Here is a 22,744-nt window from a genome sequence, read left to right as displayed (position 1 = left end):
GACAATGACCCCAAACACACCTCCAGGCTGTGTAAGGGCTATTTGACCAAGAAGGAGAGTGATGGAGTGCTGCGGCAGATGACCTGGCCTCCACAGTCACCGGACCTGAACCCAATCGAGATGGTTTGGGGTGAGCTGGACGGCAGAGTGAAGGTAAAGGGGCCAACAAGTGCTAAACATCTCTGGGAACTCCTTCAAGACTGTTGGAAAACCATTTCAGGTGACTACCTCTTGAAGCTCATGGAGAGAATGCCAAGAGTGTGCAAAGCAGTAATCAGAGCAAAGGGTGGCTATTTTGAAGAAACTAGAATATAAAACATGTTTTCAGTTATTTCACCTTTTTTTGTTAAGTACATAACTCCACATGTGTTCATTCATAGTTTTGATGCCTTCAGTGAGAATCTACAATGTAAATAGTCATGAAAATAAAGAAAACGCATTGAATGAGAAGGTGTGTCCAAACTTTTGGCCTGTACTGTATCTTAGGGTTATTGAGACATTTCAGTCCGGATCAAAATGGTGAACCAACAGAACACTGCCATCCCTAGAGCCACGCTGCCAAATGGGGCTAAAAATGTAGCAAAACGGCTTGTGTAGCATACTACTGACAAGAAAAACGAAATTGGATCAAAGCAGGCTGTGGCAGATTCCACAAAAACTCCGTCAGTCATTGGATTTCTTTTAGTAGTAGCATTGTGAGGAAAAATCTAACACAAAATCTAAACTTTTCCACCTGTTCAGAGTAATGATAACAAATTCTAATTAACCATAGCAGCTCTCCAGCAAATTACTGCCCAGTGCTCACCTTAGCGTCCATCTGCTGCCTGACATGAGCAGGAACCTTGGTCAGGTAGTCTGGAGACTGGACTCTGCAGAGGATTTTCTCCAGCTTTTGAACAAGCTTGGCCCTCCGGTGGGAGAGCTGCAGGATCTGTTTTTCAATGTTCATTCCACTCTGAGAGAGCAAATCATACTGTGTGTTAGACATCACCTACAGGAAAACCCACAACTGGGGGACACAGAGTATACTGATGTGCACAGATGTGGTTGTGGATGATATTGCTACATTCCAGATTAGGGCTGGGCGATATGACCCAAATCTCATATCCCGATATAGGTAATTTCATATCCTGATAACAATACCTATCCTGATAAAGCACATTTTAATCCAATGAATAAAAAGTTGCCATAAAAAGTGTAATTTGCGTCACAACGATATGAAACTACAGACATTTTTCTCTCGCCACGCGACATATATGATCATATCGCACAGCCCTATTCCAGATTGCATTCTGATTTTGAAGTTTAGGTTGCACACTTTAAAGTCAATGCAGAGTCAAGCTTACATTCAGTTTCTGATAATTATGGCGATCTAATTATTACTTGGGAGTACACTGAAAATTATCTGTCAACAGAGTTTTTATCTTGGAGCTAGTAATGGAGTAGGACGTAAGTGCGGAAGCTCCTGCAGACCCTGTATTTTACAGTATTATTATCAGCGCTTGTTGTGCTTAAAATTGTTTTTTAAACAACCGAAGCAACAGTGTGTTTGGTTTTCTACTTCGCTGTGAGCTTACAATGGCAAATAAATCCGCTAAACTGCGTCCGCCGAGGCCGGCCCACAAGCCCCGCTCTTGTCTGACTCCCCTCCCCACTCCGAGAGCTTCCCCCCTCCGGTGGATTCACCTGTGGACCCCGCCGCCCTGAAACTTGAGCTCCTCGCCGACCTGCGTAAGGACATCGCTGACATCTTCAAGTCAGAGCTAAGAGCGGCACTCGGTGAGGACCTATCTACTATTCCGTCTGAACTTCAAGCGGTGAAAACTCAACTCTCCACCGACAGAGCGGCCACGCATGCGGAACTAGGTACGCTGAAAAGTACCGTGGAAGAAATGCAACAAGCTCTCTCTGGGTGCACTGATGATATTGCCGCACTCCAGAAAGAGAATCAAAGTCTTAAAGCTGAACTGGCTAAATTGGATGATAAACAGGAAGATTTAGAATCTAGGTCGCGCCGGAATAATATCAGGATTGTGGGGATCCCCGAGGAGGTGGGCAGCTCTACTCAGTTTGTTTCTACACTGCTCAAAGATGCTCTCCATCTTGACAAAGCCCCGCTGCTGGACAGATGCCACAGGTCTTCCCAGCCCAAACCAAGACCCGGTGAGCGGCCGCGAGTTATTATAGCCCGCCTCCATCACTACACAGACTGCATTGACATTCAGCGACGGGCGAGAGAAAGCGGCAGGATGACCTACAAGGACATGTCTCTCTCCATCTTCCCAGACTACACATCAAAGGTAGCTCAGGCTAGAGCTGCTTTTAATGACGTCAGACGCCAGCTTCGGGGGATGGAGGGAGTGAGATTTGGTCTAATACACCCGGCTCGCCTGCACATCTCCCACAACGGGGAAGATAAGGTTTTCCTATCACCAAGAGAAGCTCAAACCTTCATTAACAAGTTAAATGTTGGTAAAAACTGAAATAATCCACATTATGCAGGGCTATGTTATGGACACTTAGGCATATCATGATACGCCTCTTTACAATCTGACTGACTTGTCAGAGTCTATGACATCTGTTATTATGTTATAACCCCAATGGGTAAAAGCTCTGCTTATTCTTGTTACAATATAAGTGTTGTGTTCATTTCCTCACTTGTTCATATGCTAAACACAGTTTCCATTTTCATCGTTTATATTGTTATTATGGGCATATATGTTGAACATGTCCTTGTACACAAGCTAACTTGATTTGATGGACCTGTTTTCATTTCAGCAACGCTCACAGTTCACCTCTGTAGAGGTATTTGACTTGTTTCTGTGCCGGTTTTGAATATGCACATTTAAAGAGTATTATTATTTCACTATGTTTAATTATATACATGTTTCTTATTTATTTAGTTAATTAATTTATTATTACTATTATTTTTCTCTGTTTTTATGGCAACTAGTCTGTGGGACTCCACTTTCTTAGCTTAGTCAACTAGTCATTTTTATCCTTGTTTCACAAACGGCTTTCCTAGGAGCATATACAGTACAGGCCAAAAGTTTGGACACACCTTCTCATTCAATGCGTTTTCTTTATTTTCATGACTATTTACATTGTAGATTCTCACTGAAGGCATCAAAACTATGAATGAACACATGTGGAGTTATGTACTTAACAAAAAAAGGTGAAATAACTGAAAACATGTTTTATATTCTAGTTTCTTCAAAATAGCCACCCTTTGCTCTGATTACTGCTTTGCACACTCTTGGCATTCTCTCCATGAGCTTCAAGAGGTAGTCACCTGAAATGGTTTTCCAACAGTCTTGAAGGAGTTCCCAGAGGTGTTGAGCACTTGTTGGCCCCTTTGCCTTCACTCTGCGGTCCAGCTCACCCCAAACCATCTCGATTGGGTTCAGGTCTGGTGACTGTGGAGGCCAGGTCATCTGCCGCAGCACTCCATCACTCTCCTTCTTGGTCAAATAGCCCTTACACAGTCTGGAGGTGTGTTTGGGGTCATTGTCCTGTTGAAAAATAAATGATGGTCCAACTAAACGCAAACCGGATGGGATGGCATGTCGCTGCAGGATGCTGTGGTAGCCATGCTGGTTCAGTGTGCCTTCAATTTTGAATAAATCCCCAACAGTGTCACCAGCAAAACACCCCCACACCATCACACCTCCTCCTCCATGCTTCACAGTGGGAACCAGGCATGTGGAATCCATCCGTTCACCTTTTCTGCGTCTCACAAAGACACGGCGCTTGGAACCAAAGATCTCAAATTTGGACTCATCAGACCAAAGCACAGATTTCCACTGGTCTAATGTCCATTCCTTGTGTTTCTTGGCCCAAACAAATCTCTTCTGCTTGTTGCCTCTCCTTAGCAGTGGTTTCCTAGCAGCTATTTGACCATGAAGGCCTGATTGGCGCAGACTCCTCTTAACAGTTGTTCTAGAGATGGGTCTGCTGCTAGAACTCTGTGTGGCATTCATCTGGTCTCTGATCTGAGCTGCTGTTAACTTGCGATTTCTAAGGCTGGTGACTCAGATGAACTTATCCTCAGAAGCAGAGGTGACTCTTGGTCTTCCTTTCCTGGGTTGGTCCTCATGTGTGCCAGTTTGGTTGTAGCGCTTGATGGTTTTTGCGACTCCACTTGGGGACACATTTAAAGTTTTTGCAATTTTCCGGACTGACTGACCTTCATTTCTTAAAGTAATGATGGCCACTCGTTTTTCTTTAGTTAGCTGATTGGTTCTTGCCATAATATGAATTTTAACAGTGGTCCAATAGGGCTGTCGGCTGTGTATTAACCTGACTTCTGCACAACACAACTGATGGTCCCAACCCCATTGATAAAGCAAGAAATTCCACTAATTAACCCTGATAAGGCACACCTGTGAAGTGGAAACCATTTCAGGTGACTACCTCTTGAAGCTCATGGAGAGAATGCCAAGAGTGTGCAAAGCAGTAATCAGAGCAAAGGGTGGCTATTTTGAAGAAACTAGAATATAAAACATGTTTTCAGTTATTTCACCTTTTTTTGTTAAGTACATAACTCCACATGTGTTCATTCATAGTTTTGATGCCTTCAGTGAGAATCTACAATGTAAATAGTCATGAAAATAAAGAAAACGCATTGAATGAGAAGGTGTGTCCAAACTTTTGGCCTGTACTGTACACTGCAGTCTTCGCTGCTGGGGCAGGGAGACTATGGGTGTGGGGGGAGGTTGGGGTGGGGAGGGTTGGACTGGGTAAAACGGTTGGGGTCTGGGTGTGTGTGTGTGGTTGTGTCTGCGTGTGTGTGGATGGGGATGGAGTGGTGAAACCGTATGCTGGTTCTAAATATTTGTTCTATCACTACTGTTTAATACACTCTAATGGCTAGTCATAACCCCAACCGCAGGTCTTCAGGTACAGGTACATCTGTTAGATTTTTAACTTGGAATATCAAGGGCATGGGTAATCCAGTCAAGAGGTCGAGGGTTTTTACACATCTCAAGCGCTTAAGTGCTGATATTGTCTTTCTGCAGGAGACACACCTAAGGAATAATGATCACCGCAGGTTACAGTCTTCTCGATTCAACCAGATCTTTCACTCTGACTTCAATTCAAAGGCCAGAGGAGTGGCAGTTGTTATTGATAACAGTGTTCAATTCTCCCCCTCTAAAGTCACTGCAGATAAAAATGGCCGGTATATTATCGTAGCAGGTACCCTGTTCCAAACTCCGGTGCTGCTCGTCAATATTTATGCCCCCAACTTCGATGATGTTAATTTTGCCCAGACATTATTGGGTAATCTTCCCTTCCTAAATTCTCACCTGCCTATTTTTGGAGGTGACTTAAACTGTGTTATTAATCCGGCTCTAGACCGCTCTAGCACTTGCACTGTCTCCCAATCCAACATGTCTAAAACTTTTTCTGATTTTATGTCACAGTGTGGCCTTGTGGATCCTTGGAGATTTAAAAATCTCACGTCTAAAACATTTTCTTTCTTCTCTCATGTTCATCACTCATATTCCAGAATTGATTATTTCTTTATAGATCGTTCTCTACTTCCCAGCATTAGCTCCCTTGACTATTCAAGTATTGTTATTTCAAACCACGCCCCCCTGTTCCTAGATATTACATTCTCTTCTCACGTTCGAGCCCCGCCACTTTGGAGATTCAGTCCCCTCCTCCTATCCGACAACAAATTCTGTGAATTTATTTCTAACTCTATTGATGATTTCCTCGCTCTTAATCAGAATGATTCAACCTCCTTCTCCCTATTGTGGGAAACGCTGAAGGCGTTTCTAAGAGGGCAAATCATCTCTTTTTCGGCTCACTCTAATAAAGCGCACAAAGCCAGGCTTCAGGTGCTCACTTCTAAGATATTTCAGCTGGACCAAGATTACTCCTCAAACCCCTCCCCCAATTTATTTAAACAACGGCTTAACTTACAGTCTGAGTTTGACCTGATCTCCACTCGTGAGGCGGAGCAGACCTTACTAAAATCATGTAGCACCTATTATGAACAGGGAGATAAATCGGGACGTTTGCTTGCCCACCAACTGAAGTGCAACGCAGCTTCTCGTGCTATCCCACAAATTAAAGATCCCTCTGGTACTCTTACCTCCGATCCTATACATATTAATAATATTTTCAAATCATATTATTCCTCCCTGTATAAATCTGAATTTCCCTTAGACACTTCTAAGATGGCTGCTTTTATGGATGGTATTGAGGCCCCAGTGATAAACCCCCTCTCTGCTTTGGACCTGTAGCTCCGCTCACCTCTGAGGAAATAGTCCAGTCGATCCAGGCAATGCAGACCAATAAAGCTCCAGGCCCTGACGGTTTCAGTGTTGAATTTTACAGTAAGTTTCACAACAAGCTGGATCGAACACAAATTGCTTTTATATGCAGATGATCTACTGTTATTTTTAACCAACCCTTTAACTGGCCTCCCTGCTATTCTGTCCATTTTGAACGACTTTAGTTCTTTCTCAGGGTACAAATTAAACCTTCAAAAGAGCGAATGCTACCCCATAAATGACTCCGCCCTGAATATTCACCATTCGGTTCTGCCCTTTACAGTTAATCCATCCGGCTTTAAATATCTTGGCGTTAATGTCACCCGTTCGCTGTCTGGCCTTTTTTCAGCCAATTTCGTCCCCCTTGTCTCTAAGACTAAATCTGACTTCCAGAGATGGAACAGTCTTCCGTTTTCACTGATTGGCAGGGTAAACAGTGTGAAAATGAACATTCTAACTAAATTTCTTCATTTGTTTCAAGCAGTCCTACTATTTCTGTCCCAAAACTTCTTTAAGACACTTGACCAATTGATAGGCTCTTTTGTATGGGGCAACAAATCACCCAGAATCTCCAAGTCCCTACTTCAGCGAGGTAGACTGAGTAGGGGTGTTGCGCTGACTAATTTTCGGTATTATTACTGGTCTGCACATATCCACAAGGTCATTTACTGGCTTGAATCCCTTAATACTCCCTGGTGCAGGCTGGAGACCCGCTCTTGCACATCATCTTCCCCCTCAGCCCTTCTCCACTCTTCACTGCCTTTGAAATATAGCCAATATTCAGATAACCCAGTTGTTCTTACTACTTTATGGATTTGGCAGCAATTTAGATGCCATTTTAAGTTCTGTTCTGCATCAGTATCGACTCCTATTTGTAATAATCATCTGTTCCCCCCCTCAACTTTAGACTCAACGTTTTCTATCTGGCACAGTAATGGTATCAAGACGTTTAAAGACTTGTATGTGGAGGGGGTGTTTTTTGTAGCTTCTCCCACTTAGCTTCTTCCTTTGGGCTACCCCCGTCCCATCTCTTCAGATACTTTCAACTGAGACACTGCTCTTCTACCTTGTTCCCCTCCTTTCCTTCGCTCCCCCCCAATCAGCCATGGGCAGACCTATTCACTTTAAGGGCTCCATTTCTAGGATCTATGGTGCCCTCATGTCATTCAATGACAGTGGTCCTACTAAAGTTAGGACGAAATGAGAACGGGAGTTGGGAATGGAATTCAGTGACGTGTGGTGGGACAAGGCTATGGACAGAATACACTCTACTACGTCCTGTGCTCGCTTTAGCCTCATACAACTTAAAGTACTGCACAGAGCCCATCTCTCCAAATCCAGGCTTTCCAAATTCTATCTGGAGGTGGAGGATAAATGCAGCAGATGCCGGCAAACTCCTTGCGACTTGAGCCATATGTTTTATATGTGTCCGGCACTCCAAGCTTACTGGGGCAGTTTTTTTTACCACTTTGTCTTCAGTTCTTGACTTTGTTTTGCAACCATGTCCACTTATAGCAATTTTTGGAACCCCCTCTGTTGAGGTTGCTTTTAACCCTAAACAAAAACAAATCATTGCATTCACTTCCCTATTAGCTAGACGTGTAATACTACTACACTGGAAGTCTGCCAAAAGCCCTTCCACAGCCCAATGGCTTAATGATGTCATGTTCTTTTTGAAACTTGAGAAAATAAAATACACACTGAGAGGCTCAAGTAAGAAATTCTATGACATATGGCAGCCCTTCATAGATCATTTCAACGAGCTAGTTCAGTTTCCTACCAGTTGAACCCATCAAGCATTTGTTTTCCACTATGTACCCATCTTTTTAGCTGACTCGTTTTCTTGATCCTTCATTTTGCCTTCCTGTTGAGCATTACCACTGTAGCCGCGAGGTCCATCCCCAGTGTGTGTGTGTGTGTGTGTGTGTGTGTGTGTGTGTGTGGGTGGGCCCGGGGTTTTTGGGTGGTCAGTTGGATCCTAAGTGGGTATTTCTTTTTTTTTTTGGGGGGGGGGGGGGGGGGGGGTTGTGTTTTTTGTATGTGAATGTTTGTATTTTTATGTATAATACTGTTTATTACTGTTTTTTTTTTTTTGCTCTATAATATGTTAGTATATATATTATATTTTGGTTGGGTTATAAAAAAGAAAAAAGATATTTGTATTGTACTCTACTGTGAGCAATGCTGTACAGGATTTTTTTTTTTTGAATAAACAAATCTTCAAAAAAACCCCAAAAAAACAGAGTTTTTATCTTGACTTTAATACTAATCAGTAATGACGTATTTTAACTTTACAATTGACTTGTGTCATACATTATTCACACACATTTTCATATGATCAAATAAAAAGCTGCAAACCTTTTGGCAAAATTTATAGTTTTGAATAAGAAAAATGGATTGGTTTGTGAAAATCTAAAGAGTTTTTTATTTGTGCTGGCTGGAGGTGTGCTGTTCATCTGGCCAAATCTCAGGACACTCACTGCTTGACTATATGTTTGTATTGCAAACTGTTTTTGGATACTACATCATCTCAGAGCTGCAGTTACTTGTGAATAAGCTAACTTTTTGGCCCAACAGCAATGACAACATACTGATAACAATGTGTCCCAAAGCAAAGAGTGCCCCTATTTATTGCACACAGTTTATTCGCTTGTTGAGCCATTGTACCCAAAAGTGTGATATGCCTTTCAAAACACTTGCACCTGTTGTTTTCTGTGTTTAAGTGCACACACAGTCTCTGGAGCTGAACAATAAAGCCATCGTCAAAGTGATATGATAGCCACACAAGGCTGGCTCCAACAGTGAACTACCAGATTTTTTGCATTGTAGACTAATTTGTCAATTATTATTTGGAATATTAGTCTATGAAATTTCAGCAGTGTCTGTGTCTCTAAATAACTTTTGTCTGTCCAAAACCCAAAGATATTTAATTTGCCATGATATAATATCAAGAGACGCAGCAAATTGTCACATTTAAGAAGGTAGAACCAGAGAGTGAAAGCTTTATTACTGAATAAACATCTGAAAAGATTAATTGATTACTGATTATTTTTTGTCATCCACTAATCAAGGAGTTGGGGGACTGACATCACAATCAACCCTGTAAATCCCACTTCACTTTGGGGACCTGACTGTATCATTGGCTTATGAGACACAGTTAAGGGCTGAAGTTGATACATACCTGAACGTGGAGGTGTAGCTGACACGTTTGGTCCACTACACCGATGAGGCTTCCTGTAGGTGGGGGAGTAGAATGGGCAGAGAGGAGGTTGTCTGTGCTATCAGGACAGTAGATATGGAGGCATAAGATCTGGCTTAATGTCCAAACAGCTGACTCAAAATGAAGGAGGACCTGGGCCTGACTGGGCGAACACACTGCCCACACTGAAACACACAACATACAAGCAACATGTTAACAAAACACCTGAACACAGCACACATTTAATAATCCCTGCATTCATTAGTTTATCAATAATGAGGCTCATCAATTAACTTCTTGCATGAAAACAGAACTAGATTTATATCTAGCAGTCTTTGAGCATTCATCAGTGAAGTGGTTTTTTTTTTTAATGAAATTTAACTGTTATATGACTTACTGGCTGGTTTTTCTTTGGTCATGCCACACTGGGCTCGTAGCGAGCGGGCCACCCGGATCACTTCCCGCACCAGCAGGAAATCTCTTTCTTCTTCTGGGAAATGCCAGTGTGCCTGGCAGGATGAAGAGGTTAAAAAAACACCCCATCAGCTAGAACACATGAAAAGTAAAAAAAAATCCAGGCCAAATTAACAGAACACATCTAGTCAAGTACGCACAAAGATCATGTATATAGGAGAAGACAAGCAGTCATAACTTCAACCTCACCGTCTGTTTGGCCTGTATAGCGGATCAGTATCATTTTTAACAATGCAATCTAAATGTCCAATACTAAATACATCCAAGCCAGTTGCAACATGACAGACTTAGGCCAGAGCATGGTAGGATTACCTGTTTGTGTAGTGTGGTGTAGGCAAGGTACAGTAGACAGTTCCATAGAAAAAATACCCTTACAGAAAAAAATGTGAAAGGCATTTTTCACACAGTCATCTTTTGGAGATGTAATAAATGCCTTTTTGCATCTTGAGAGCCTCTTCGAGTAGTAGAGCTCCCTGTGCTATCTGAATTATTGTACTGTGCAGCTAAAGGGATAGTTCAGATTTTTTGAAGTGGGGGTATATGGGGTACTTATCAATAAACAGTATATCACATATAGTAGATGGACAGCCCCGGACTTTTTACTCTTTTAGAGAGTCACCGCTCAGAGGGAACGCATTTAGCGGCTCCTCTGGCAATAGCACAGCGTCTCTCCCTTTCCTCTCTTGCTGTGCGCACACGGCAATCAGTGTCGTCAAGTCATTCGAAAAAAACTACATATATGTCAGTGTGCAATAGTTATGGTAGCACAACAGGCTATCACAGGTTACAGTGTGATGATTAGAGGAGAAATGGCAGAGCATTAAGGTCTAAGTGGAAAAAAACCCCAACTCAATAATTTAGGATTTTGCTAAAAAAGAAGGAAATCGCTTGTTAATTTATTTATATATATATATATATATATATATATATATACACATATACATATATATCTATGTAGACCCCAGGGTACATTTTTTTGTTTTTGGGAACTCATAAGTGCTAAATCATAGGCAACTGGACTTCTAACGGATTGGTGGTGAAACGGAATGGGTGGAAACCTCCCCTCATCCATTCTCACCTGGACCCATCTTACCCTAACAACACATACTGTATGATGGCCGGATAGGTCAATGACTCACATGCGACCTTAACAGCTCTAAAACTCAGAGCTCACATGTGACCTCAACAACTCTGTAAGGGTTTACACCCACGCAGAGTTTAAAGCCTGCAACTGCACCAGTCTCTTAGAACCAAAGAAGCCTCTTGGATGAGAAGTGTAACATCTTCAAGAAACTCAAGCAAGTCCAATTGCCTACAATGTAGCACTTACAACTACCATGACCTGGATGACTGAGAATCTTCACCGACATATTTGGGAACTGTTTAAATGTGTAATTTGTGGTCAATTTTATTTTATTGTACTGTTAATATTGAATACAGAATCTGAATGAGTTACTGCTGTTCACAAACTAAAGAAATGAGAGATCATTTTTGTTTAGTTTTTACTTAATATTTGAAGGAAAACTTAAGTTGACATGTAAAACGTTATCACTTATTTTGTTGCACTTGTATGTTCTTAAATTAATAACAAAATATATTTTTTACTAATCTGCCTCATCATCAAGAATACTGTCATCGCAAAAATATCCTAAAATATTGTGATATTATATAAGGGTGATATCACCCACCCCGAGCTGGGAGAATTTTCTGCTGGTTGCAGTCTGTTATCCTCACGGCTAGCTGCCACTAAATCTCCCTAAATCATACCCACTGACCCTTTAAATTAAAGCAAAATCAAAATCTGGTTTGTTTTTCAACAGAAAAAACAATGAAATTACCTCCACTACTGCAGATATCTGGAAAACCTGAACAAAAAAACCTGAAAGCATCTGCATGGCTAGATCCCACTGGAGCATAAATATTTTCATGTAAACTGGAGGTTGTGGGGACGTTTGATGATTATGGTCCTACCAGCTGAGAGGAGCAGGGGTATGGCTGTAAACACAGAGTGGTCTGGGTAGCAGCTCCACATATGAATGGCTGGAGTCTCTGCCACAGCTCCTCGGTGATGAAGGGCATGAAGGGGGAGAGCAAGGCCAGAGACATAGACACACAGTGATAGAGGACACTGTTGGCCACCTGCCTTGCTCTGACACTGTGCTCTGTGTCTGTCTGGACCACTGCCCCCTCATCCTGCCGGACCAGCACAGGCTTCACACACTCCTGCAGGACAAACACACAGAAAAGGAAATGACAAAAACTGGTTACTTTTTTTACAACAGGTTAACTACTATTGGTTCACATCAAACACTCTGGTTATATTTAGGCTCATACGTTTACATCAATCTTTGATACCCTGTTGCCATGAATGAATCAGGGAAACATATTACCCTTCCTTTTTAGACTAAGCAGGAAGGAGATTACTGCTAATACAAAGGAAACAAGTAATGATCTCATTACTAATCTAACATCAAATAATGCAATGTGAAAGTTGTGCTCCTCACGATGTAGACATCACACAGGCTGTGGACCCAGAAGGAGTACAGGGCAGATGTGACAGCATGCAGCTCATAGGCTTCAAAGGCCCGCTCACACTGTACCACTGTGCTGTAGAGCCTAGAGCAGATCCACCGGTCCATGCTGCTCAGAGCCGTCGTCTGAAAAGAACAGGAAGGATTGAGAAATTATTTTTTTTCACTCCATTGTTATCTTACACAAACACACACAGGACTCAGAGACATGTAATGTTTTTTTTTTGCTGTTGTTAAAGATATCTTTTTGGGCACTTTTAGCCTTAAATGGACAAGACAGACAAGCGTGAAGGGGGGAGAGAGAGGGGGAGTGACATGCAGCAAATGGCCACAAGCTGGAGTTGAACCCGAGCCGCTGCAGCAGCAGCCTGGGTATATGAAGGTGCCTGCTCTACCACTATGCCACTGACGCCCCAAGCGACATGTAGTTTGAAGAGATGTTAGAGGGATGGGGCAGCTCATGGTCAGGCACTGTGAGCTGTTTTGGGTTCTGTGCTTTGCTCAAGGGCACCTTGGCAGTGCCTGAGAGGTGAACTGGCACGTCTCCAGCTACAAGTCCACACTCAAATCAAATCAAATCAAATCAAACTTTATTTATATAGCACTTTTCATACATTAAAAATGCAACACAAAGTGCTTCACAAAATAAAAACAATGAAAAACCTGCCCTTCCCACCCCCCACATATAACGCAAGCACGCACGCACGCACCCACATGCGTAATGATAAAATGCATACTTTTTTTTTTTTTTTTTAAATAAAGAGTTAAAAATCAATAATAAAATGCATAGACTTCCGGTTGGCTGCAGAACTAGATGGCAGACTGCGCACTTTGCTCCCGTGAGTTGGCGTTTTTAAGACCCCTGGAGACGCAATTTAGAGGTATCAAAGCTATCTGGGATGTCGGATAAACCTGGGAAGGATTTAATTCGTGCAGAACAAGTCGGAGAAGACATGTGGGCGGAGGAAGGCTATCATGGCGATGGTGTGGGACACACAGGGTTTGAAGTTATAAGTAAACAGATTAGCAACTTTCAGTCTGAGCTAAAACAAGACCTTAAAATGTTCAAAGAAGAAATGAAGCGTGATATGAGAGGAGAGTGTCTGGACTTCAAACGAGAAGTTAATCAACAGCTTGCGGCTAACATGCTAGCCATGCAGGAGCAGAGTGAGAAAGTTAGTGAAGTGGCTACCCGGATTGATGACATGGAAACGTGGAGTGTGGCAGCTAATGCTGCTCTTCAGCATGCGGTACAGGACCAACAGAAACTGGAGGACAAATTGAATGACTTGGAGTCGAGAGCCAGACGAAACAATCTGCAGATACAGTGTACCAGAGGGCGCGGAGGGCGGATCAGTGAAGGAGTTTGTTGTAAAGCTGCTCCGGACCGAACACGCCCACAGAGCTCTGGCACCAAAACCGGGCCCCAACTCGCCACCAAGATCTATCATAATCTATCATTCATTTCCACACAATACATACTCCAGGTTAGACTATTTTTTTTATGCCAAAAAGTGACTGTTACAGGGTGAAAGAATGCAGAATAGGGGTCTCTGATATGTCTGATCACATTGCACTTTACCTTAAAGTTCACTTAGATAAAAGGAGGAGGAATACAGTTTGGAGATTAAAAGTAGGAATGTTAAATAACAAAAAAAACTGTGGAACTGATTAAATTGGAAATAAAAGAATATCTGGAATTTAACGATAATGGTGCGGTAGATCCTTCTATACTGTGGGACTCATTGAAGGCAGTGATACGTGGTAAACTGATTGCCTTAGCTGCCTCAAACAAAAAAAAGAAAACCATAGAATATAATAATCTTTTATTGGAACCATCTAATGCAAAGCAGCAGCATAAAAAAAACAGAGACTCAGCTCTATTAGTGCATATTCAACAATTAAGGAAGCAGATTAATGACTTGTTAGAGGAAGATGTGGAGAAGAAGGCACGATTTTATAAACAGACCTATTATGAGTTTGGCCCTAGAGCTGCCAAACTACTAGCTAGACGTTTACGTAAGCAGCAAGCGGATAGTACCATACATAAGAGTTGAGACCCAGAAACAAATCAATTGAAATATCATCTGGAAGAAGAAAAGACCATCTTCTTAAATTACAATCAAGAATGATACACCAAAGCCTCTGATACGGATGTGGAGCTGACAAAAAATGTTCTTAAAGATTTGGACTTGCCTAGTATTGGTAAAAGACAGAATGACAATTTCTTATCAGGTATTAAGTTGAAAGAGATAAATTATGCAATTAGCGATTTAAAATCGAATTAAACCCCAGGCAGTGATGGCTTTCTGGCAGAGTCGTTTAAAACCTTTAAAGAAGAATTAGCTCCCCTCCTACTAAAATCATTTAAATGGATTAAAGAAGAAGGTAAACTTCCGCCATCATGGTGGGAGGCAATCATTACAGTAATCCCAAAGGAGGGGAAAAATAGGGAATATAGTAGTTGTAATATCGTGAGGTGGAAATAACAAACCAGACGGAGACCAACGTGTGCATGGAGACTGCCGCACTTTACTGTGCGCCGTTATTATTGGTCCCAGGGATAACTCAACTCTTACAACCAAAACTGGCCAGTAGATGGCAGTGTAAGCATATAAATCATTCCCAATACATATAAATTATTCCCAATACACTACACTCCTCCCCTTTAAGTTTTATTCCCCCAACTCAATATCTTGTAATTTAAAAAACAACAGCTTTGTAAACAAAATATTTACCCCATGAACTTAAATGTTCTTTTATATAATAAACTGAAAATTTCTTTAGCATTTTAACAGTCTCTGAGTTCTTTATTTTTTTTTTTAAATGCCTAACCCAGTAACAGTAATAACTACAATATAACATTTCTTTTTCTTTCTTTGTTTTTTCGTCTTGTGTTTGGGCTCAAACTAACTGGTTCAAAGGTTCAGTCTTTTAGGTGGGAACCGCACTCGTTCTGGATAGCGGCGCACTGGTTGTGGTGATGCTGATGTATTAACATCTGGCTCCACTGGAATCACAGAAGTATCTCTGCACTGAGTTGGAGAGTACAGCTGTCCTGTAGAGCTAGGTTTTGCAGGTGTGCTTGGTGAGTGTGCTGATCCAGGCGTGGATGCATTCCTGCACTGCGCCTTTGAGATGCCTCCACTTGGCTGTGACGTTCCCAGGTCTGGTGTCAGGTACGTAAGATCACTGGAATTGAAGGAATCCAGGGATCTTTCATGAGAGAAGAGCAGATGATCAATGTGGACTGTGCGTTCTCTTACACCATCATCGATCAGGTAAGCAACAGGGCCGAGGCGCTTCACTATTTTCCCCATGATCCATTTCTCCTTCCCTCCACGAAAGTTTCTCACATGTACTGAGTCACCCTCAGATAAGTTTCTCAGTTTGGGGGTTCCTTTGTCATGGTATTGCTTTTGTTTTCGTTGCTTCTCCTCAACTGTCTTGGCAAGACTCGGCTTAAGCAGGCTAAACCTGGTCCTCAACTGACGTTTAAGGAACAGTTTTGCCAGCAAACAGCCTGTCACAGTGTGCGGTGTACTTCTGTACATCAACAGAAAGTTTGCCAGTCTATGCTGCAGTGATGCAGGTGTCTGTTGAGCCTCCATATCATCCAAAACCTGCTTCATCAGGGCAGATTTGACTGTCTGCACTGACCTTTCTGCAGCACCATTTGAAGCAGGGTGACACACTGGGACCAGGGTCTGTTTAATGCCATTTGCTCTCAGAAACAACCAGAACTTACTGGATGTGAATTGTGGTCCGTTGTCAGAAACCACTTCTTCTGGCAGTCCATAGGATGCAAAAATGCTGCGCAAAACTTCAACAGTCTTTGCTGAGGTTGTTGTTGTCATGTGAACCACCTCTAGCCATTTTGAGTGGCTGTCCACTAAAACCAGGAAATATTGTTTGTCCTTCTCGCAGAAATCTATGTGGATCCGCTGCCACACTCGTGTTGGCCATTTCCAACAATGCAGTGGGGCTACTGCTGGAAGTTGTCTCACTGCCTGGCATGCACTGCACTTCTGTACTGCCACTTCAATGTCCTTATCCAGATGTGGCCACCACACATAGCTTCATGCTAAAGCTTTTATGCGACAAATGCCCGGATGTCCCTGGTGTAGGTCACTCAATAGCTTTTCTCTGTGAGCTGTAGGAACTATGACCCTCATTCCCCAGAGAACACATCCTTGTTCCACAGAAAGCTCAGTTCTACGGGTATAGAACGGCTTGAGTGTCTCATCATTTATGTGGTTTGGCCATCCGTTCAGAATGAACTCTTTCACTCGGCTGAGTACAGGATCTTTGTGTGTACTGGGTGCTATGTCGCAAGCTTTCACAGGTAAATCCTCCATGAGTGAGAAATAGAAGATGTTTCCTTCCTCTGCAGTACTGTCTCTGCTTTTTCTCGGCAGCCTGGATAGCGCATCTGCATTTGCATGATCTGAGGACTTGTGATACTCTATGTCATAGATGTACGCCATCAGTAAGAGTGCCCATCGCTGCATCCTCAAAGCAGCCAAAGTGAGAATAGCTGACTTGGGGCCCAGGATTGCCAAGAGTGGTTTGTGGTCGGTAATGAGAGTAAACTTCCTACCGTAAAGGTATTTGTGAAACTTCTTCACTCAAATAATAGAAAGCGCTTCCTTCTGTATTTGGGCATATTTGCTCTCAGCCTCTGTCAACATGCGAGATGCAAATGCTATGGGTTTTTCCTCCCCATTCTCCATTACATGAGAGATGACAGCGCTGACACCATATGGCGATGCATCACAGGCTAGCCTCAGCGAGTTCTTGGTGTCATAGTGAACGACTGCTGTGTTCTGCAGACGTTGTTTCTTTGCATTTTTGAATGCTTCCTCACATTCAGGTGTCCACTTCCAAGTGCTTTCTTTCTTTAACAATACATGCAAGGGTTGCAGTTGAGTGGACAAATTTTTCATGAATCTTCCATAATAGTTCAACAGTCCAAGGAATTAATGGAGTTCCGAAACACTGGTGGGACTTGGAGCATTTACAATGGCTTCCACCTTCTCCTCTGTAGGATGGAGCCCTTCACTGTCCACAATATGTCCCAAATACTTCACTCTGTCTGTCATGAACTTACATTTTGACCGTTTGACCCTTACATTATACTTTTCCAGACAACTCAAGTTTGTGCAGGTGATCTTCTCTAGAACCTGCAGTGATCAAGATATCGTCCAGGAAACAAGTCACATGATCAATACCTTGCAGGATTTGATTCATCACTGCTTGGAAGATGGACAGGGCACTTGAGACTCCATAAGATAGGCGATGGTAAGTGTAGAGCCCCCAATGTGTGTTAACCATGAGATATTTTTCTGACTCTTTCTCCAACTCCAACTGCTGATAGTCCAACTTAGTGAACAGCTGGCCTCCAGCCAAAGTTGCAAAGAGGTCCTCAGTGTTGGGCAGTGGATAAGTTTCTTCTTCCACACACTGATTTATGTTCACTTTGTAGTTTCCACAGATCTGTATTGTCTTGTCCACCTTTGGCACTGTCACTATCGGTGCAGCCCACTCGCTTGTGTCTGTTTTTGATATGACACCCATTTCTTCTAGTCTATCAAGCTCTTTTTCAACAGCCTCTCTTAGAGCATACGGCACAGGGCTGGCTTTTTTGAATATCGGCTTGGCATCTGGCCTCATTTTGATCGAAGCCTTGAACTCATGGATGGTGCTAGGGCCTTCGTCAAATACCCCCTTGTGTCTCTCTGCAGAATCTCCTCCACATCTGGATCAACAGCTCCTTTTGCTGCTTTAACTTGGAATATTCTTTTCCAGTTCAGTCTTATTTTTCGTAGCCAATTTCTGCCCAGTAGTGTTGGACGGTCCTTTGACAATCACCAGGGGTACCCTTGCTCTCTGTTGCTCATATTTAATGTCCACAAACACTTTTCCCCACACTGGGATAGGTTCTCCGGAAAAGGTAGAGAGCTGTATTTTACATGGTCGCAGTGGTAAGTGGGAAAGTGTTTTCCAGTACACCTTCTCTGGTGCCACTGTCACAGTAGCTCTTGTGTCTAACTGCATCACAGTGTCGTGGCCTTCAATGCCCAAGTTCACCTTATAGCCATCATCTCCGCACTCCAAACAGTTCATCATCATCAACTTCCTCTTGATTTGTTGCACCCCCCTTTTCCACAAACTGGGTCTTATACTGCATCTTTTTATTTCTACACATGCATGCAATATGCCCCACCTTGGAGCAGTGGTGACATTTCTCCTGCTTAAATTTGCACACACTAGCCGCATGTTTACCTCCACATCTGTAGCAGGGCTGTCATGCCTGTTGATGCTTTCCATCCACACTGGTCTGCTGGGGTGCATTTCTGCTCTGATTTTGGTCACCTTGCTTTTTCTATTCCTCTTTCTTTCTCCTCAGGTTATACACTTTGTTTATAGTTCCACTTTCCTTTGTTTTTCCAGAAAATTCAGAAAAGTGTTACGTGATGCCATCTCCATGGATAGTGCAGTGTCACATGCACTCTTGAATGTTACATTAGTCTCTGCCAGTAATTTCCTCTGTATGGCCTCTACTCTCAATCCACTCACGAAGCTGTCACGTAGAGTTTCATCGAGTTGTGGACCAAACTCACAGTGAGTCGACAGTTGTTTTAGTGCAACCACATAGTCAGATACTGACTGGCCCTCATGTTGATTTCTCTTCTGAAATCGAAATCTCTCTGCAATGATGAGTGGTTTGGGCTTGTAATGGTCACTGAATGCCTTTGTCAGCTCTGCATAATCTTTTTCACTTGGTTTAGCTGGCGTGACTATATTTTTCTGTCTGTAGGCATCTGCTCCGATAACTGAGAGGAACACACTGACCTTCTTTTCTGTCTCCACCTCATTTGCAATCATCCATTGTTCCAGTCTCTCCAGGTAGGATTCGAAATCTTCCTTACCCTCCTTGTACTCAGATATGCTGCCGATCTGGAACATTGCTTCCCGTTGTTGTTAGCTTAGCAGTCACGTTAGCCTTTTTAGCTCGTTTTGTTAGCCACTCCAATAGCGCTACAAATGTCCATTGGTGTGTTCTGCCAGCTGCAAAACTTATGCCGCCGGTCTACAGGGATGCTGTGTCGTTATTTCTTCTCTGTAATCCCATCCTCATCACCAAATTGTAATATCGTGAGGTGGAAATAACAAACCAGACGGAGACCAACGTGTGCATGGAGACTGCCGTACTTTACTGTGCGCCGTTATTATTGGTCCCAGGGAAAACTCAACTCTTACAACCAAAACTGGCCAGTAGATGGCAGTGTAAGCATATAAATCATTCCCAATACATATAAATTATTCCCAATACACTACAGTAGTAATTATAGACCAATCTCAATTCTTAATGTAGATTACAAACTGTACACTGCAATTATTGCAAAAAGACTTAAAAATCTTCTCCCAGAATTAACTGATGAAGACCAAACAGGATTCGTGAGAAATCGGCAAACACATATTAGAATATTAGAAGGACACTACATGTGATAGAAAAAATAGAAAAAGACAGTAAAGCTGCGTTACTGCTCAGCCTGGATGCCGAGAAGGCTTTTGATAGCGTCAACTGGCAATTCCTTTACCAAACATTAGATAGATTTGGCTTTAATGAACAATCGGTTACTATTATTAAAATACTTTATCAGTATCCAACAGCAAGGGAAAAAATTAATGGATCTTTATCTCCAGCAATCACACTGGAAAGCGGGACTAGACAAGGCTGCTGCCTCAGCCCGACATTATTTGCTTTCTATATTGAACCGCTGGCCCAGGCGATTCGCCAAAATGGTGAAATTCAGGGAATTACACTTGGAGGTAAGGCTCATTTAATTAGTTTATTTGGGGACGATATTTTGGTCTTTTTAGCCGAGTCTGAAACCTCTCTCCCTACGCTGATGAAAATCCTAGAAGATTTTAACTATTATGCTGGTTACAAGGTGAATATTACAAAGACACAACTTTTGTCATTTTATTATAATCCTGCAGAGGCAACGAAATGCAGATATGGTTTACGATGGGATATGGAATCAATAAAATATTTAGGGGTGAATGTTGTTAAAAATCCGAGCAAATTATATGAGGCGAACTATAACTCGATTAATCAAAATATTAAAAAAGATATTGAAAGATGGTCTACCTACCCACTGGACTGACAGCAATGTTGGTGTAATTAAGATGAACATTCTGCCAAGACTGCTGTACCTATTTCAAGCCTTGCCAGTAGAGGTCCCCCAACATCAGTTTTTAATGTGCGATAAACTTATTTCTAGATTTATTTGGGATGGAAAGAAGCCTAGACTAAGATACTCAACACTTCAGTTGGCCAAACATATGGGAAAACTGGCCCTCCCAAACCTGAAATATTTTTATGCAGCTTCGTTCCATCCCTTGTATCTTTGGTGTAACGACAATTATTTTGCTAGATGGAAGGAAATTGAGACAGATGTGGATGGCTATCAGATCCAGTCAGCTTTAGGAGAAAATGAAATTCCTCCATTAATCAAAGATAAGATATCAATCAATCAATCAATTTTATTTATAAAGCCCAATATCACAAATCACAATTTGCCTCACAGGGCTTTACAGCATACGACATCCCTCTGTCCTTATGACCCTCGCAGCAGATAAGGAAAAACTCCCCAAAAAAACCCCTTTAACAGGGAAAAAAAACGGTAGAAACCTCAGGAAGAGCAACTGAGGAGGGATCCCTCTTCCAGGACAGACAGAAGTGCAATAGATGTCGTACAGAACTGATCAGCATAATAAATTAACAGTAATCCGCATGACACAATGAGACAGAGAGAGAGAGAGAGAGAGAGAGAGAGAGAGAGAGAGAGAGAGAGATGCAGGTAATGACAATAGCTTACAATAACATTATTGAAAGTAATAATATTATAGTTATAGTTCTGGCTACTGTGGTACAATGTGTTGAAAGTATGTATTAATATCTGGCAGTATACATGTGTGACAATAGTCATATGTGAATAATAACAGTAGAAGTATGACTAATGACTAATGATGGCAGCAGCAGCAGGAGGCATCTGGCAGGACCACGGCAGCAGCACAACCACACACGTCACGTTATCCAGGCACTGCTGCGATATGAGTTAATCTGAGAGACAGTGGAGCACAAAGGCTCTGGAGAAGAAGCTGAGTTAGTGACATCCATAATGGCTGAGTTAGCAAGATGCAGTAATAGAATACGAGAGAGAGGGAGAGAGAGAGAGAGAGAGAGAGAGAGAGAGAAGGAGAGAAGGTGCCTGGAGTATTATAGGGGGGGTCCTCCGGCAGACTAGGCCTAAGTCAGCCTAACTAGGGGCTGGTACAAGGCAAGCCTGAGCCAGCCCTAACTATAAGCTTTATCAAAGAGGAAAGTCTTAAGTCTAGTCTTAAATATGGAGACGGTGTCTGCCTCCCGGACCGTAACAGGAAGATGATTCCACAGGAGTGGAGCCTGATAGCTGAAGGCTCTGGCTCCTGATCTACTTTTGGAGACTTTAGGGACCACGAGTAACCCTGCGTTCTCAGAGCGCAGTGTTCTGGTGGGATAATAAGGCACTATGAGCTCTCTAAGATATGACGGAGCTTGACCATTTAGAGCTTTATAAGTTAACAGTAGGATTTTAAATTCAGTTCTGGATTTTACAGGGAGCCAGTGCAGCAAAGCTAAAACAGGAGAAATATGATCTCGTTTCTTAGTTCCTGTTAGTACACGTGCTGCTGCATTCTGAATTAGCTGGAGAGTTTTTAAGGACTTACTAGAGCTACCTGATAATAGAGAGTTACAGTAATCCAGCCTAGAGGTAACAAAAGCGTGGACCAATTTTTCTGCATCTTTTCGGGTCAGGATAGGCCTAATTTTCGCAATATTACGCAGATGAAAAAATGCAGTCCGTGAGGTTTGTTTTAAATGAGAATTACAAGACAAATCTTGATCAAATATTACTCCGAGGTTTCTTACGGTAGTGCTAGAGGCCAGAGCAATGCCATCTAGAGAAACTATGTCATCAGATAACGAGTCTCTGAGTTGTTTGGGGCCAAGAACAATAACTTCAGTTTTGTCTGAAGTTAACATCAGGAAATTGGTGCTCATCCAAGTTTTTATGTCTTTAAGGTAATTATGAAGTTTAGTTAATTGATTACTTTCTTCTGGCTTCATCGATAAATACAACATCCGCATAACAATGGAAATTTATAGAGTGATTTCTAATGATGTTACCTAAAGGAAGCATATATAG

At 42.2% G+C, this 22,744-nt stretch overlaps 1 protein-coding gene across 1 annotated transcript in view; it reads right to left on the bottom strand.

Moving 5' to 3' along the window:
* The window catches only part of vars2 (valyl-tRNA synthetase 2, mitochondrial), a 110,695-nt gene that overhangs the window by 3,275 nt on the left and 84,676 nt on the right, over window positions 1-22,744 (bottom strand). Inside the window, exons 25-29 of the mRNA XM_078176127.1 lie at window positions 12,459-12,611; window positions 11,926-12,177; window positions 9,878-9,989; window positions 9,463-9,665; window positions 806-955 (exon numbers count right to left, since the gene is read on the bottom strand). Of these exons, the coding sequence (XP_078032253.1) occupies window positions 806-955; window positions 9,463-9,665; window positions 9,878-9,989; window positions 11,926-12,177; window positions 12,459-12,611 (870 nt within the window). The remainder of the gene's footprint in view (window positions 1-805; window positions 956-9,462; window positions 9,666-9,877; window positions 9,990-11,925; window positions 12,178-12,458; window positions 12,612-22,744) is intronic.

This window comes from Epinephelus lanceolatus, chromosome 16 (assembly GCF_041903045.1).
Source record: "Epinephelus lanceolatus isolate andai-2023 chromosome 16, ASM4190304v1, whole genome shotgun sequence".
NCBI classification, from domain to species: Eukaryota; Metazoa; Chordata; class Actinopteri; order Perciformes; family Serranidae; genus Epinephelus; species Epinephelus lanceolatus.
The sequence above is the reverse complement of the archived record's forward strand: the minus strand, read 5'-3'. Positions and strand labels throughout refer to the sequence as shown.